The 16,298-nt window shown below is 41.8% G+C and overlaps 11 protein-coding genes across 11 annotated transcripts; 3 read left to right on the plus strand and 8 right to left on the minus strand.

The window, feature by feature from the left end:
* The first annotated feature begins 1,636 nt into the window (after positions 1 to 1,636).
* LOC119082419 (histone H2A-like) lies at positions 1,637 to 2,015 on the plus strand. Its single transcript, XM_037191947.1, has 3 exons — positions 1,637 to 1,663; positions 1,711 to 1,923; positions 1,977 to 2,015. The coding sequence occupies exons 1-3, from the start codon at positions 1,637 to 1,639 to the stop codon at positions 2,013 to 2,015; spliced, it is 279 nt and encodes a 92-aa protein (XP_037047842.1).
* A 562-nt stretch (positions 2,016 to 2,577) lies between these two features.
* Positions 2,578 to 2,986, minus strand: LOC119082437 (histone H4). The gene has a single exon (XM_037191965.1). It carries the CDS (start codon positions 2,938 to 2,940, stop codon positions 2,629 to 2,631), a length of 312 nt encoding a protein of 103 aa, XP_037047860.1. The 5' UTR covers positions 2,941 to 2,986; the 3' UTR covers positions 2,578 to 2,628.
* A 1,307-nt stretch (positions 2,987 to 4,293) lies between these two features.
* LOC119082432 (histone H1-like) lies at positions 4,294 to 5,131 on the minus strand. Its single transcript, XM_037191961.1, has one exon. It carries the CDS (start codon positions 5,047 to 5,049, stop codon positions 4,378 to 4,380), a length of 672 nt encoding a protein of 223 aa, XP_037047856.1. The 5' UTR covers positions 5,050 to 5,131; the 3' UTR covers positions 4,294 to 4,377.
* Positions 5,132 to 6,468: 1,337 nt separating this feature from the next.
* Positions 6,469 to 6,933, minus strand: LOC119082434 (histone H2B-like). Its single transcript, XM_037191963.1, has one exon. The coding sequence runs from the start codon at positions 6,909 to 6,911 to the stop codon at positions 6,540 to 6,542; it is 372 nt and encodes a 123-aa protein (XP_037047858.1). The 5' UTR covers positions 6,912 to 6,933; the 3' UTR covers positions 6,469 to 6,539.
* Positions 6,934 to 7,074: 141 nt separating this feature from the next.
* On the plus strand, positions 7,075 to 7,562 carry LOC119082433 (histone H2A). The gene has a single exon (XM_037191962.1). The coding sequence runs from the start codon at positions 7,125 to 7,127 to the stop codon at positions 7,497 to 7,499; it is 375 nt and encodes a 124-aa protein (XP_037047857.1). The 5' UTR covers positions 7,075 to 7,124; the 3' UTR covers positions 7,500 to 7,562.
* A 489-nt stretch (positions 7,563 to 8,051) lies between these two features.
* On the minus strand, positions 8,052 to 8,484 carry LOC119082436 (histone H4). The gene has a single exon (XM_037191964.1). It carries the CDS (start codon positions 8,412 to 8,414, stop codon positions 8,103 to 8,105), a length of 312 nt encoding a protein of 103 aa, XP_037047859.1. The 5' UTR covers positions 8,415 to 8,484; the 3' UTR covers positions 8,052 to 8,102.
* Positions 8,485 to 9,767: 1,283 nt separating this feature from the next.
* Positions 9,768 to 10,605, minus strand: LOC119082420 (histone H1-like). Its single transcript, XM_037191949.1, has one exon. The coding sequence runs from the start codon at positions 10,521 to 10,523 to the stop codon at positions 9,852 to 9,854; it is 672 nt and encodes a 223-aa protein (XP_037047844.1). The 5' UTR covers positions 10,524 to 10,605; the 3' UTR covers positions 9,768 to 9,851.
* A 987-nt stretch (positions 10,606 to 11,592) lies between these two features.
* On the minus strand, positions 11,593 to 12,052 carry LOC119082421 (histone H2B-like). Its single transcript, XM_037191950.1, has one exon. The coding sequence runs from the start codon at positions 12,026 to 12,028 to the stop codon at positions 11,657 to 11,659; it is 372 nt and encodes a 123-aa protein (XP_037047845.1). The 5' UTR covers positions 12,029 to 12,052; the 3' UTR covers positions 11,593 to 11,656.
* A 129-nt stretch (positions 12,053 to 12,181) lies between these two features.
* LOC119082424 (histone H2A) lies at positions 12,182 to 12,679 on the plus strand. Its single transcript, XM_037191953.1, has one exon. The coding sequence runs from the start codon at positions 12,242 to 12,244 to the stop codon at positions 12,614 to 12,616; it is 375 nt and encodes a 124-aa protein (XP_037047848.1). The 5' UTR covers positions 12,182 to 12,241; the 3' UTR covers positions 12,617 to 12,679.
* A 489-nt stretch (positions 12,680 to 13,168) lies between these two features.
* Positions 13,169 to 13,578, minus strand: LOC119082431 (histone H4). The gene has a single exon (XM_037191960.1). It carries the CDS (start codon positions 13,529 to 13,531, stop codon positions 13,220 to 13,222), a length of 312 nt encoding a protein of 103 aa, XP_037047855.1. The 5' UTR covers positions 13,532 to 13,578; the 3' UTR covers positions 13,169 to 13,219.
* A 1,306-nt stretch (positions 13,579 to 14,884) lies between these two features.
* Positions 14,885 to 15,722, minus strand: LOC119082426 (histone H1-like). The gene has a single exon (XM_037191955.1). The coding sequence runs from the start codon at positions 15,638 to 15,640 to the stop codon at positions 14,969 to 14,971; it is 672 nt and encodes a 223-aa protein (XP_037047850.1). The 5' UTR covers positions 15,641 to 15,722; the 3' UTR covers positions 14,885 to 14,968.
* Positions 15,723 to 16,298: the final 576 nt, after the last annotated feature.

Consider the following 16,298-nt stretch of genomic DNA (forward strand, 5'->3'; position numbering starts at 1 on the left):
AGTTACATGCATCGAAAGCAGTAACAAAATCCGTATGCATTTGGCTGTGTGTGGAAAAATTTGATGGTTTTAAGGGGCACTGCAACCTCTACATTCTATGGCGCTGTCCAACACTCTTTCCAATTTCGATTTATTTCGATTCTTTTAATTTGGGCCCTCTGTGGCAGTTGGACCTTTAGCTAGTCCTCGTTCTTCGTCAGATTCACTTTTTTACCACTTTCGATCCATGGAACAACTATTGATTCCGACATACAAAAGCACAAGCACACCAGACATTCACGAGCCAACATTTACGTGAGGTTTTGTTCGATGTTTATTAGAGCTAACCTTTTCATCATCTAGACCTGTGAGTCTGGGAAATGTTTTTTTTTTCCTGACTGGAATAATCAGTGAAATGACCACAAACAGTAATGGTATGGCATGAAATCCACGCCACTAACACATTGAATGCGAGTTACAACGCGTTCGAATTTCTTCTGCAGACATCATTGTTTACTAACCCATTGACTGATTGACGCAAACAACAGACCGTTATTTTAACTCGGTTGGTGATGGACAAAAAATTTTATGTTCCAGAAAAGACAGTCAACGTTCGCCTTTAGGATCTTCCTTTAAAAGTGGAAAAAGTCGGTTTTCTTGACTGCCCATATATGTCAACATCTGTACAGAAATAGCGACTGAAAGTGGACGGACCACACACAGCTCAAATTTATTTCTATTAACGAATTGTGGATGGGCGACATTGCATTTTGTTTGTTTGTCTTCTACTTAATGATTGCTAGCAGATTTCATAAAGAGACTGTCTAAATCTAATCAAGCCTAAAACTCAGCGACCACTCTCAATTATGTAGAACAATATTAAAATCATGGCCAAAGCCCAATTACAGTTAGTAGAGCACACCCAAAGTTTCGGAGTCGGTTTTTTTTGGTATTATTTTCGAATTGATTTCAAATGTTTTTCGTAAATGAAATGGTGGCTCTGAAAAGAGCCGTTTGTTTTGATGTCGGAGATTTCAATGTGAAACCATTTTTTTTTTAAAACCAATTTACTTGGAGCTGGTGTATTTGGTGACGGCTTTTGTGCCTTCACTGACAGGCGTGCTTGGCCAATTCACCAGGCAACAACAGACAACAGCGGTTTGAATTTCCCGACTGGTGATGGTCGATCGTTTGTTGTAGTGAGCCAAACGGGGATGCTTCGGCAGCAATGCGTTCGAAAATATCATTAACGAAACTGTTCATGATACTCATGGCTTTGCTCGAAATACCAGTGTCTGGATGCACTTTGCTTCAACACTTTGTAGATGTAGATGGCATAAGATTCCTTACGCTTGGCGTTTCTTCTTCTTGTCGCCTTTCGAAATGTTCTTTTGCGCCTTACCGGCCTTCTTGGCAGCTTTTCCGCTTGTCTTTGGTGCATATTTACTGCAACGATACACTCAATGAAACTATATAATACCGTCACATTCGTACCGCACTTTTATATTCACTTTTGTTCAACGAGATGGCTCCGCCCATTCATCCATATGGTTGAACGAACGTGCATATAAAAGACAGTAGACCGCGTACGTTCGGTATCATTCAGTCATTCAGTTTTCGGTGCTGTAAACAAGTAAATTAAAAAACCAATTTGAAAATGTCTGGCCGTGGTAAAGGTGGAAAAGTTAAGGGAAAGGCAAAGTCTCGTTCGAAACCGGTGCCGGATTACAGTTTCCAGTCGGTCGTATTCACCGATTGTTGCGTAAAGGCAACTATGCCGAACGTGTCGGTGCTGGTGCTCCAGTTTATTTGGCAGCTGTGATGGAATATTTGGCTGCTGAAGTATTGGAATTGGCTGGTAACGCAGCCCGTGACAACAAAGAAGACCAGAATCATTCCACGTCACTTACAGTTGGCCATCCGCAACGACGAAGAATTGAACAAGTTGTTGTCGGGTGTAACCATTTGCCCAAGGTGGTGTTCTGCCCAACATTCAGGCAGTTTTGTTGCCGAAAAAGACCGAAAAGAAGGCTTAAGTGCCCTGTATACTGGAAACATCTCGAGTATACCCGAAAAAACGCCCTTTTAAGGCGACCAAAAATTTAACGAAAAACAATTGAATCATTCGATAGAATAATACGAGAAAAATAGAAGCTTTTCTGTTGGTGCTGCGTTCATTTTCAGCTGCAATTTTAAAGAACAAAGCGTTTTATGATGCGCAACTCGCATGGCGTTAATCAGAAAATATCAAATTTATTATCGTCGCCTTAAGTCAGACGCTATACTCTTTGTAACGTACACAACTTGTGAATGAAGAAAAATGAATGGGTCCCATTGTGTTGTTTTTTTTTTAGCCTTTTCCCTTACACAATAATTTCCCTAGCCCAATTTTGCTACTGTTGTTAACGCTCCATTAATTATAATCGAAAACAGAACTAATCTCAAGACGTACACGTGCGTCACACATTCAGAAGTTTCATTCGAAATTCAATTTCATCATTTCATGTCATTAACATTATTCCTCTCATCATATACGGTTTTGTATTATTATGTTCGAAAGTGAGTATCGAATCGTTTTTATTTATGATTTTGGCGGCCCTGAAAAGGGCCATTTTAATAAGCGCGTTGCTCTTGTTAACGCAGAATGATTTAACCTCCGAAACCGTACAATGTACGTCCCTGTCGTTTCAAGGCATAAACGACATCCATGGCTGTTACGGTCTTACGTTTAGCATGTTCCGTGTAGGTGACTGCATCTCGGATAACATTTTCCAAGAAAACTTTCAGAACACCACGGGTTTCTTCATAGATCAAACCGGAAATACGTTTGACACCACCACGACGGGCCAATCGACGAATGGCTGGCTTCGTAATACCTTGGATGTTATCACGCAAAACTTTGCGATGACGCTTGGCGCCTCCTTTTCCCAAACCTTTACCACCTTTACCGCGTCCAGTCATTTTTCAATTTTATTTTTTTATTCGAACTGTGCAACACAACGACCAAGTCGATACTGAATGTTTTGGCAAGCGGTACGCACTCATTTATATACACTTCTCCCCTCCACTTGCATTTTCCGTTTTCCGGCTAAAATCTTCAATTTCCGCACAAATTTCGATTTTTCTCGATTTTCTATTTGCTGTCGACGAAATTAAGGAAAATCAAAAAGAAAATTTTCCGATTCCAGTCGACAAAGTTGGGAAAATGCAAACATTCCGTGCCATACAACGAGCTGTCAAAATGATATAAATAGAGGGGAATGTGTTGCGCCTCTCCTCATTCTGTTTCTGATCGTTGACAAGCAAACAACAGCAAAAGAGAGAAAAATGGCTCGTACAAAGCAAACTGCACGTAAATCGACCGGTGGCAAAGCACCTCGTAAACAATTGGCCACCAAGGCTGCACGTAAAAGTGCACCAGCTACTGGTGGAGTTAAGAAGCCACATCGTTATCGCCCTGGTACCGTTGCATTGCGAGAAATCCGTCGCTACCAAAAGAGCACCGAATTGTTGATTCGTAAATTGCCTTTCCAACGGCTCGTTCGTGAGATCGCTCAAGATTTCAAGACCGATTTACGTTTCCAAAGTTCGGCTGTTATGGCTCTACAGGAGGCCAGCGAAGCCTATTTGGTCGGTCTGTTCGAAGACACCAATTTGTGCGCAATCCACGCCAAGCGAGTTACCATCATGCCAAAGGATATCCAATTGGCCAGACGTATTCGTGGTGAACGTGCTTAAGATGTTACATAAGTGACGACATCCCACAATCAAAATCGGTCCTTTTCAGGACCAACAAATTCATAACGAAAAACGATACGTTCATTTTCCGTATAAACAATAATACAAATTACAAACCTTTCGAGTATAGGAGATGAGAATATTGGCTGATTTTCAACTGTCAAAAAATACAAATTTCAATCGAACAATACCGTAGGCAGCAACAGTACATTTTTTGTTGAGGCATGTGGGAAGGTTGTATTTCGAAGCAGAGGATATCCCACAGAAAATGTGAACAATTGGTTTTTGTTCTTTTTAGTTTTGTTACGTAAATCAACAGAACTTGATTATGATGTTCGATAGGCAGTGATCAGTCCTAAATTAGTTCAGCATGACCAGCTTACATAAAATAATAAGATACATGGGAGCCTGTAGTGTACATCAACATGTTCAATTTCGTTAAAAGTAGCTCGAAGAATCAACGAATCAACAAAAAAATTCTGATTTTATGGCGACGAGTCGTAGTGTCGCACTACTATAGTAGACGCGTTGTGTATTATTAATGGAAATGGATTGCACGTTTTCGTCAGCAATTTGGTAGCCCTAATAAGGGCTGTGTTTTTCAATGCAATCGGATCATTGCAATTTATAATTGGCGAAAATTCCCGTGTTTTAAGGAATTTACTTCTTTTTTGGTGCAGCTGCCTTCTTTGGTGCTGCTTTCTTGGCTGGAGCTGCCTTCTTGGGTTTTGGTGTTTTTGGCTTTTTAGCGGCAGCTTTCGGTTTCGTTGACTTTTCCTTTGGGGCTTTTGGTGCCTTCACGGAACCAGCCTTCTTTGCTGCTTTAGCTGGTGCTGCGGCTTTCTTCTTCTTTTCAGCACTTTTGGCTGCAGGCTTCTTCTTAGCTGGAGATGCAGCTTTCTTCGCTTTCGGTTTCTTTTCACCGGTCGCTGCCTTAGCTTTCTTGGGCTTGGCAGCAGCTTTCTTCGGTGCCGATTCGGACTTTGATTTTGCAACAGTAGCAGAAAGTTTGAATGAACCAGAAGCACCCTTGCCTTTGGTTTGGATCAATTTGCCACCGGCAACGGCACTCTTCAGGTATTTCTTGATGAAAGGCGATAGTTTCTCGGCATCGATCTTGTAATTGGCTGTGATGTACTTCTTGATTGCCTGCAACGATGAACCACCACGTTCTTTCAGGCTTTTGATAGCAGCATTAACCATATCGGCTGTTGGCGGATGGGTTGGCTTCACTCGTGGTTTCTTCGATGCAGCAGAAGCAGTCTTGCTTTTCTTTGCAGCTGGAGATGAGGTAGCTGGGGGAGCAGCTTCGGTCACAGCAGTGTCGGCCATTGTAAATGTTTTGTTTTTAGATTTCGGTTTGAAAGCGTTGAATGTTTGCGGTACACACGATTTGCGTATTTTTATTCGAAAAATGCGGTGCAAATGTGGTACTGACAAAACATTAGTCCCTCACGGAAACAACATCATGCCTGTATAGCACGATACAAAACTTTGCACAAAGTAGTCCAACCGTACACGATTGTCCAAATTGTTAATTATTTTGGGGAAACCCGAGAGCCGTCCGGGATGTTGTGATGGATTCGTAATGTCGACACTCTAATCTTAATCGTGAGGTCATTCAATCGTCCAAGGTTATTCAATGTCGCATGGAAAACGAGTGCGTCGTGACAGACGTGCAATCGGAACTTCGAAAGTTAATTTTTTTAATGAAGTCAAATTAATGATCAATCGGGGTCCAGCGATTGCCCACAATGATTTTAGGCAGCAATGGAGTTACATGCATCGAAAGCAGTAACAAAATCCGTATGCATTTGGCTGTGTGTGGAAAAATTTGATGGTTTTAAGGGCACTGCAACCTCTACATTCTATGGCGCTGTCCGCACACTCTTTCCAATTTCGATTTATTTCGATTCTTTTAATTTGGGCCCTCTGTGGCAGTTGGACCTTTAGCTAGTCCTCGTTCTTCGTCAGATTCACTTTTTTACCACTTTCGATCCATGGAACAACTATTGATTCCGACATACAAAAGCACAAGCACACCAGACATTCACGAGCCAACATTTACGTGAGGTTTTGTTCGATGTTTATTAGAGCTAACGTTTTCATCATCTAGACCTGTGAGTCTGGGAAATGTTTTTTTTTTCCTGACTGGAATAATCAGTGAAATGACCACAAACAGTAATGGTATGGCATGAAATCCACGCCACTAACACATTGAATGCGAGTTACAACGCGTTCGAATTTCTTCTGCAGACATCATTGTTTACTAACCCATTGACTGATTGACGCAAACAACAGACCGTTATTTTAACTCGGTTGGTGATGGACAAAAAATTTTATGTTCCAGAAAAGACAGTCAACGTTCGCCTTTAGGATCTTCCTTTAAAAGTGGAAAAAGTCGGTTTTCTTGACTGCCCCATATATGTCAACATCTGTACAGAAATAGCGACTGAAAGTGGACGGACCACACACAGCTCAAATTTATTTCTATTAACGAATTGTGGATGGGCGACATTGCATTTTGTTTGTTTGTCTTCTACTTAATGATTGCTAGCAGATTTCATAAAGAGACTGTCTAAATCTAATCAAGCCTGCTCAGCGACCACTCTCAATTATGTAGAACAATATTAAAAATCATGGCCAAAGCCCAATTACAGTTAGACGGAGTAGAGCCACACCCAAAGTTTCGGAGTCGGTTTTTTTTGTATTATTTTCGAATTGATTTCAATGTTTTTCGTAAATGAAATGGTGGCTCTGAAAAGAGCCGTTTGTTTTGATGTCGGAGATTTTAATGTGAAACCATTTTTTTTTAAACCAATTTACTTGGAGCTGGTGTATTTGGTGACGGCTTTTGTGCCTTCACTGACAGCGTGCTTGGCCAATTCACCAGGCAACAACAGACGAACAGCGGTTTGAATTTCCCGACTGGTGATGGTCGATCGTTTGTTGTAGTGAGCCAAACGGGATGCTTCGGCAGCAATGCGTTCGAAAATATCATTAACGAAACTGTTCATGATACTCATGGCTTTGCTCGAAATGCCAGTGTCTGGATGCACTTGCTTCAACACTTTGTAGATGTAGATGGCATAAGATTCCTTACGCTTGCGTTTCTTCTTCTTGTCGCCTTTCGAAATGTTCTTTTGCGCCTTACCGGCCTTCTTGGCAGCTTTTCCGCTTGTCTTTGGTGGCATGTTTACTGAACGATACACTCAATGAAACTATATCAATACCGTCACATTCGTACCGCACTTTTATATTCACTTTTGTTCAACGAGATGGCTCCGCCCATTCATCCATATGGTTGAACGAACGTGCATATAAAGACAGTAGACGCGTACGTTCGGTATCATTCAGTCATTCAGTTTCGTGCTGTAAACAAGTAAATTAAAAAACCAATTTGAAAAATGTCTGGCCGTGGTAAAGGTGGAAAAGTTAAGGGAAAGGCAAAGTCTCGTTCGAACCGTGCCGGATTACAGTTTCCAGTCGGTCGCATTCACCGATTGTTGCGTAAAGGCAACTATGCCGAACGTGTCGGTGCTGGTGCTCCAGTTTATTTGGCAGCTGTGATGGAATATTTGGCTGCTGAAGTATTGGAATTGGCTGGTAACGCAGCCCGTGACAACAAGAAGACCAGAATCATTCCACGTCACTTACAGTTGGCCATCCGCAACGACGAAGAATTGAACAAGTTGTTGTCGGGTGTAACCATTGCCCAAGGTGGTGTTCTGCCCAACATTCAGGCAGTTTTGTTGCCGAAAAAGACCGAAAAGAAGGCTTAAGTGCCCTGTATACTGGAAACATCTCGAGTATACCCGAAAAAACGCCCTTTTAAGGGCGACCAAAAATTTAACGAAAAACAATTGAATCATTCGATAGAATAATACGAGAAAAATAGAAGCTTTTCTGTTGGTGCTGCGTTCATTTTCAGCTGCAATTTTAAAGAACAAAGCGTTTTATGATGCGCAACTCGCATGGCTTTAATCAGAAAATATCAAATTTGTTATCGTCGCCTTAAGTCAGACGCTATACTCTTTGTAACGTACACAACTTGTGAATGAAGAAAAATGGATGGGTCCCTTTGTGTTGTTTTTTTTTAGCCTTTTCCCTTACACAATAATTTCCCTAGCCCAATTTTGCTACTGTTGTTAACGCTCCATTAATTATAATCGAAAACAGAACTAATCTCAAGACGTACACATGCGTCACACATTCAGAAGTTTCATTCGAAATTCAATTTCATCATTAACATTATTCCTCTCAACATATAGGGTTTTGTATTATTATGTTCGAAAGTGAGTATCGAATCGTTTTTATTTATGATTTTGGCGGCCCTGAAAAGGGCCATTTTAATAAGCGCGTTGCTCTTGTTAACGCAGAATGATTTAACCTCCGAAACCGTACAATGTACGTCCCTGTCGTTTCAAGGCATAAACGACATCCATGGCTGTTACGGTCTTACGTTTAGCATGTTCCGTGTAGGTGACTGCATCTCGGATAACATTTTCCAAGAAAACTTTCAGAACACCACGGGTTTCTTCATAGATCAAACCGGAAATACGTTTGACACCACCACGACGGGCCAATCGACGAATGGCTGGCTTCGTAATACCTTGGATGTTATCACGCAAAACTTTGCGATGACGCTTGGCGCCTCCTTTTCCCAAACCTTTACCACCTTTACCGCGTCCAGTCATTTTTCAATTTTATTTTTTTATTCGAACTGTGCAACACAACGACCAAGTCGATACTGAATGTTTTGCAAGCGGTACGCACTCATTTATATACACTTCTCCCCTCCACTTGCATTTTCCGTTTTCCGGCTAAAATCTTCAATTTCCGCACAAATTTCGATTTTTCTCGATTTTCTATTTGCTGTCGACGAAATTAAGGAAAATCAAAAAGAAAATTTTCCGATTCCAGTCGACAAAGTTGGGAAAATGCAAACATTCCGTGCCATACAACGAGCTGTCAAAATGATATAAATAGAGGGGAATGTGTTGCGCTCTCCTCATTCTGTTTCTGATCGTTGACAAGCAAACAACAGCAAAAGAGAGAAAAATGGCTCGTACAAAGCAAACTGCACGTAAATCGACCGGTGGCAAAGCACCTCGTAAACAATTGGCCACCAAGGCTGCACGTAAAAGTGCACCAGCTACTGGTGGAGTTAAGAAGCCACATCGTTATCGCCCTGGTACCGTTGCATTGCGAGAAATCCGTCGCTACCAAAAGAGCACCGAATTGTTGATTCGTAAATTGCCTTTCCAACGGCTCGTTCGTGAGATCGCTCAAGATTTCAAGACCGATTTACGTTTCCAAAGTTCGGCTGTTATGGCTCTACAGGAGGCCAGCGAAGCCTATTTGGTCGGTCTGTTCGAAGACACCAATTTGTGCGCAATCCACGCCAAGCGAGTTACCATCATGCCAAAGGATATCCAATTGGCCAGACGTATTCGTGGTGAACGTGCTTAAGATGTTACATAAGTGACGACATCCCACAATCAAAATCGGTCCTTTTCAGGACCAACAAATTCATAACGAAAAACGATACGTTCATTTTCCGTATAAACAATAATACAAATTACAAACCTTTCGAGTATAGGAGATGAGAATATTGGGCAGATTTTTCAACTGTCAAAAAATACAAATTTCAATCGAACAATACCGTAGGCAGCACCGGTACATTTTTTGTTGAGGCATGTGGGAAGGTTGTATTTCGAAGCAGAGGATATCCCACAGAAAATGTGAAAAATTGGTTTTTGTTCTTTTTTAGTTTTGGTACGTAAATCAACAGAACTTGATTATGATGTTCGATAGGCAGTGATCAGTCCTAAATTAGTTCAGCATGACCAGCTTACATAAAATAATAAGATACATGGGAGCCTGTAGTGTACATCAACATGTTCAATTTCGTTAAAAGTAGCTCGAAGAATCAACGAATCAACAAAAAATTCTGATTTTATGGCGACGAGTCGTAGTGTCGCACTACTATAGTAGACGCGTTGTGTATTATTAATGGAAATGGATTGCACGTTTTCGTCAGCAATTTGGTAGCCCTAATAAGGGCTGTGTTTTTCAATGCAATCGGATCATTGCAATTTATAATTGGCGAAAATTCCCGTGTTTTAAGGAATTTACTTCTTTTTTGGTGCAGCTGCCTTCTTTGGTGCTGCTTTCTTGGCTGGAGCTGCCTTCTTGGGTTTTGGTGTTTTTGGCTTTTTAGCGGCAGCTTTCGGTTTCGTTGACTTTTCCTTTGGGGCTTTTGGTGCCTTCACGGAACCAGCCTTCTTTGCTGCTTTAGCTGGTGCTGCGGCTTTCTTCTTCTTTTCAGCACTTTTGGCTGCAGGCTTCTTCTTAGCTGGAGATGCAGCTTTCTTCGCTTTCGGTTTCTTTTCACCGGTCGCTGCCTTAGCTTTCTTGGGCTTGGCAGCAGCTTTCTTCGGTGCCGATTCGGACTTTGATTTTGCAACAGTAGCAGAAAGTTTGAATGAACCAGAAGCACCCTTGCCTTTGGTTTGGATCAATTTGCCACCGGTAACGGCACTCTTCAGGTATTTCTTGATGAAAGGCGATAGTTTCTCGGCATCGATCTTGTAATTGGCTGTGATGTACTTCTTGATTGCCTGCAACGATGAACCACCACGTTCTTTCAGGCTTTTGATAGCAGCATTAACCATATCGGCTGTTGGCGGATGGGTTGGCTTCACTCGTGGTTTCTTCGATGCAGCAGAAGCAGTCTTGCTTTTCTTTGCAGCTGGAGATGAGGTAGCTGGGGGAGCAGCTTCGGTCACAGCAGTGTCGGCCATTGTAAATGTTTTGTTTTTAGATTTCGGTTTGAAAGCGTTGAATGTTTGCGGTACACACGATTTGCGTATTTTTATTCGAAAAATGCGGTGCAAATGTGGTACTGACAAAACATTAGTCCCTCACGGAAACAACATCATGCCTGTATAGCACGATACAAAACTTTGCACAAAGTAGTCCAACCGTACACGATTGTCCAAATTGTTAATTATTTTGGGGAAACCCGAGAGCCGTCCGGGATGTTGTGATGGATTCGTAATGTCGACACTCTAATCTTAATCGTGAGGTCATCCAATCGTCCAAGGTTATTCAATGTCGCATGGAAAACGAGTGCGTCGTGACAGACGTGCAATCGGAACTTCGAAAGTTAATTTTTTAATGAAGTCAAATTAATGATCAATCGGGGTCCAGCGATTGCCCACAATGATTTTAGGCAGCAATGGAGTTACATGTATCGAAAGCAGTAACAAAATCCGTATGCATTTGGCTGTGTGTGGAAAAATTTGATGGTTTTAAGGGGCACTGCAACCTCTACATTCTATGGCGCTGTCCCAACACTCTTTCCAATTTCGATTTATTTCGATTCTTTTAATTTGGGCCCTCTGTGGCAGTTGGACCTTTAGCTAGTCCTCGTTCTTCGTCAGATTCACTTTTTTACCACTTTCGATCCATGGAACAACTATTGATTCCGACATACAAAAGCACAAGCACACCAGACATTCACGAGCCAACATTTACGTGAGGTTTTGTTCGATGTTTATTAGAGCTAACGTTTTCATCATCTAGACCTGTGAGTCTGGGAAATGTTTTTTTTTTCCTGACTGGAATAATCAGTGAAATGACCACAAACAGTAATGGTATGGCATGAAATCCACGCCACTAACACATTGAATGCGAGTTACAACGCGTTCGAATTTCTTCTGCAGACAAAATTAAGACAATATTAAAAATCATGGCCAAAGCCCAATTACAGTTAGACGGAGTAGAGCCACACCCAAAGTTTCGGAGTCGGTTTTTTTTGTATTATTTTCGAATTGATTTCAATGTTTTTCGTAAATGAAATGGTGGCTCTGAAAAGAGCCGTTTGTTTTGATGTCGGAGATTTCAATGTGAAACCATTTTTTTTTAAACCAATTTACTTGGAGCTGGTGTATTTGGTGACGGCTTTTGTGCCTTCACTGACAGCGTGCTTGGCCAATTCACCAGGCAACAACAGACGAACAGCGGTTTGAATTTCCCGACTGGTGATGGTCGATCGTTTGTTGTAGTGAGCCAAACGGGATGCTTCGGCAGCAATGCGTTCGAAAATATCATTAACGAAACTGTTCATGATACTCATGGCTTTGCTCGAAATACCAGTGTCTGGATGCACTTGCTTCAACACTTTGTAGATGTAGATGGCATAAGATTCCTTACGCTTGCGTTTCTTCTTCTTGTCGCCTTTCGAAATGTTCTTTTGCGCCTTACCGGCCTTCTTGGCAGCTTTTCCGCTTGTCTTTGGTGGCATGTTTACTGAACGATACACTCAATGAAACTATATCAATACCGTCACATTCGTACCGCACTTTTATATTCACTTTTGTTCAACGAGATGGCTCCGCCCATTCATCCATATGGTTGAACGAACGTGCATATAAAGACAGTAGACGCGTACGTTCGGTATCATTCAGTCATTCAGTTTCGTGCTGTAAACAAGTAAATTAAAAAACCAATTTGAAAAATGTCTGGCCGTGGTAAAGGTGGAAAAGTTAAGGGAAAGGCAAAGTCTCGTTCGAACCGTGCCGGATTACAGTTTCCAGTCGGTCGTATTCACCGATTGTTGCGTAAAGGCAACTATGCCGAACGTGTCGGTGCTGGTGCTCCAGTTTATTTGGCAGCTGTGATGGAATATTTGGCTGCTGAAGTATTGGAATTGGCTGGTAACGCAGCCCGTGACAACAAGAAGACCAGAATCATTCCACGTCACTTACAGTTGGCCATCCGCAACGACGAAGAATTGAACAAGTTGTTGTCGGGTGTAACCATTGCCCAAGGTGGTGTTCTGCCCAACATTCAGGCAGTTTTGTTGCCGAAAAAGACCGAAAAGAAGGCTTAAGTGCCCTGTATACTGGAAACATCTCGAGTATACCCGAAAAAACGCCCTTTTAAGGGCGACCAAAAATTTAACGAAAAACAATTGAATCATTCGATAGAATAATACGAGAAAAATAGAAGCTTTTCTGTTGGTGCTGCGTTCATTTTCAGCTGCAATTTTAAAGAACAAAGCGTTTTATGATGCGCAACTCGCATGGCTTCAATCAGAAAATATCAAATTTGTTATCGTCGCCTTAAGTCAGACGCTATACTCTTTGTAACGTACACAACTTGTGAATGAAGAAAAATGGATGGGTCCCTTTGTGTTGTTTTTTTTTAGCCTTTTCCCTTACACAATAATTTCCCTAGCCCAATTTTGCTACTGTTGTTAACGCTCCATTAATTATAATCGAAAACAGAACTAATCTCAAGACGTACACATGCGTCACACATTCAGAAGTTTCATTCGAAATTCAATTTCATCATTAACATTATTCCTCTCAACATATAGGGTTTTGTATTATTATGTTCGAAAGTGAGTATCGAATCGTTTTTATTTATGATTTTGGCGGCCCTGAAAAGGGCCATTTTAATAAGCGCGTTGCTCTTGTTAACGCAGAATGATTTAACCTCCGAAACCGTACAATGTACGTCCCTGTCGTTTCAAGGCATAAACGACATCCATGGCTGTTACGGTCTTACGTTTAGCATGTTCCGTGTAGGTGACTGCATCTCGGATAACATTTTCCAAGAAAACTTTCAGAACACCACGGGTTTCTTCATAGATCAAACCGGAAATACGTTTGACACCACCACGACGGGCCAATCGACGAATGGCTGGCTTCGTAATACCTTGGATGTTATCACGCAAAACTTTGCGATGACGCTTGGCGCCTCCTTTTCCCAAACCTTTACCACCTTTACCGCGTCCAGTCATTTTTCAATTTTATTTTTTTATTCGAACTGTGCAACACAACGACCAAGTCGATACTGAATGTTTTGCAAGCGGTACGCACTCATTTATGTACACTTCTCCCCTCCACTTGCATTTTCCGTTTTCCGGCTAAAATCTTCAATTTCCGCACAAATTTCGATTTTTCTCGATTTTCTATTTGCTGTCGACGAAATTAAGGAAAATCAAAAAGAAAATTTTTCGATTCCAGTCGACAAAGTTGGGAAAATGCAAACATTCCGTGCCATACAACGAGCTGTCAAAATGATATAAATAGAGGGGAATGTGTTGCGCTCTCCTCATTCTGTTTCTGATCGTTGACAAGCAAACAACAGCAAAAGAGAGAAAAATGGCTCGTACAAAGCAAACTGCACGTAAATCGACCGGTGGCAAAGCACCTCGTAAACAATTGGCCACCAAGGCTGCACGTAAAAGTGCACCAGCTACTGGTGGAGTTAAGAAGCCACATCGTTATCGCCCTGGTACCGTTGCATTGCGAGAAATCCGTCGCTACCAAAAGAGCACCGAATTGTTGATTCGTAAATTGCCTTTCCAACGGCTCGTTCGTGAGATCGCTCAAGATTTCAAGACCGATTTACGTTTCCAAAGTTCGGCTGTTATGGCTCTACAGGAGGCCAGCGAAGCCTATTTGGTCGGTCTGTTCGAAGACACCAATTTGTGCGCAATCCACGCCAAGCGAGTTACCATCATGCCAAAGGATATCCAATTGGCCAGACGTATTCGTGGTGAACGTGCTTAAGATGTTACATAAGTGACGACATCCCACAATCAAAATCGGTCCTTTTCAGGACCAACAAATTCATAACGAAAAACGATACGTTCATTTTCCGTATAAACAATAATACAAATTACAAACCTTTCGAGTATAGGAGATGAGAATATTGGGCAGATTTTTCAACTGTCAAAAAATACAAATTTCAATCGAACAATACCGTAGGCAGCACCGGTACATTTTTTGTTGAGGCATGTGGGAAGGTTGTATTTCGAAGCAGAGGATATCCCACAGAAAATGTGAAAAATTGGTTTTTGTTCTTTTTTAGTTTTGGTACGTAAATCAACAGAACTTGATTATGATGTTCGATAGGCAGTGATCAGTCCTAAATTAGTTCAGCATGACCAGCTTACATAAAATAATAAGATACATGGGAGCCTGTAGTGTACATCAACATGTTCAATTTCGTTAAAAGTAGCTCGAAGAATCAACGAATCAACAAAAAATTCTGATTTTATGGCGACGAGTCGTAGTGTCGCACTACTATAGTAGACGCGTTGTGTATTATTAATGGAAATGGATTGCACGTTTTCGTCAGCAATTTGGTAGCCCTAATAAGGGCTGTGTTTTTCAATGCAATCGGATCATTGCAATTTATAATTGGCGAAAATTCCCGTGTTTTAAGGAATTTACTTCTTTTTTGGTGCAGCTGCCTTCTTTGGTGCTGCTTTCTTGGCTGGAGCTGCCTTCTTGGGTTTTGGTGTTTTTGGCTTTTTAGCGGCAGCTTTCGGTTTCGTTGACTTTTCCTTTGGGGCTTTTGGTGCCTTCACGGAACCAGCCTTCTTTGCTGCTTTAGCTGGTGCTGCGGCTTTCTTCTTCTTTTCAGCACTTTTGGCTGCAGGCTTCTTCTTAGCTGGAGATGCAGCTTTCTTCGCTTTCGGTTTCTTTTCACCGGTCGCTGCCTTAGCTTTCTTGGGCTTGGCAGCAGCTTTCTTCGGTGCCGATTCGGACTTTGATTTTGCAACAGTAGCAGAAAGTTTGAATGAACCAGAAGCACCCTTGCCTTTGGTTTGGATCAATTTGCCACCGGTAACGGCACTCTTCAGGTATTTCTTGATGAAAGGCGATAGTTTCTCGGCATCGATCTTGTAATTGGCTGTGATGTACTTCTTGATTGCCTGCAACGATGAACCACCACGTTCTTTCAGGCTTTTGATAGCAGCATTAACCATATCGGCTGTTGGCGGATGGGTTGGCTTCACTCGTGGTTTCTTCGATGCAGCAGAAGCAGTCTTGCTTTTCTTTGCAGCTGGAGATGAGGTAGCTGGGGGAGCAGCTTCGGTCACAGCAGTGTCGGCCATTGTAAATGTTTTGTTTTTAGATTTCGGTTTGAAAGCGTTGAATGTTTGCGGTACACACGATTTGCGTATTTTTATTCGAAAAATGCGGTGCAAATGTGGTACTGACAAAACATTAGTCCCTCACGGAAACAACATCATGCCTGTATAGCACGATACAAAACTTTGCACAAAGTAGTCCAACCGTACACGATTGTCCAAATTGTTAATTATTTTGGGGAAACCCGAGAGCCGTCCGGGATGTTGTGATGGATTCGTAATGTCGACACTCTAATCTTAATCGTGAGGTCATCCAATCGTCCAAGGTTATTCAATGTCGCATGGAAAACGAGTGCGTCGTGACAGACGTGCAATCGGAACTTCGAAAGTTAATTTTTTAATGAAGTCAAATTAATGATCAATCGGGGTCCAGCGATTGCCCACAATGATTTTAGGCAGCAATGGAGTTACATGCATCGAAAGCAGTAACAAAATCCGTATGCATTTGGCTGTGTGTGGAAAAATTTGATGGTTTTAAGGGGCACTGCAACCTCTACATTCTATGGCGCTGTCCCAACACTCTTTCCAATTTCGATTTATTTCGATTCTTTTAATTTGGGCCCTCTGTGGCAGTTGGACCTTTAGCTAGTCCTCGTTCTTCGTCAGATTCACTTTTTTACCA

Source organism: Bradysia coprophila, unplaced genomic scaffold (assembly GCF_014529535.1).
Source record: "Bradysia coprophila strain Holo2 unplaced genomic scaffold, BU_Bcop_v1 contig_418, whole genome shotgun sequence".
NCBI classification, from domain to species: Eukaryota; Metazoa; Arthropoda; class Insecta; order Diptera; family Sciaridae; genus Bradysia; species Bradysia coprophila.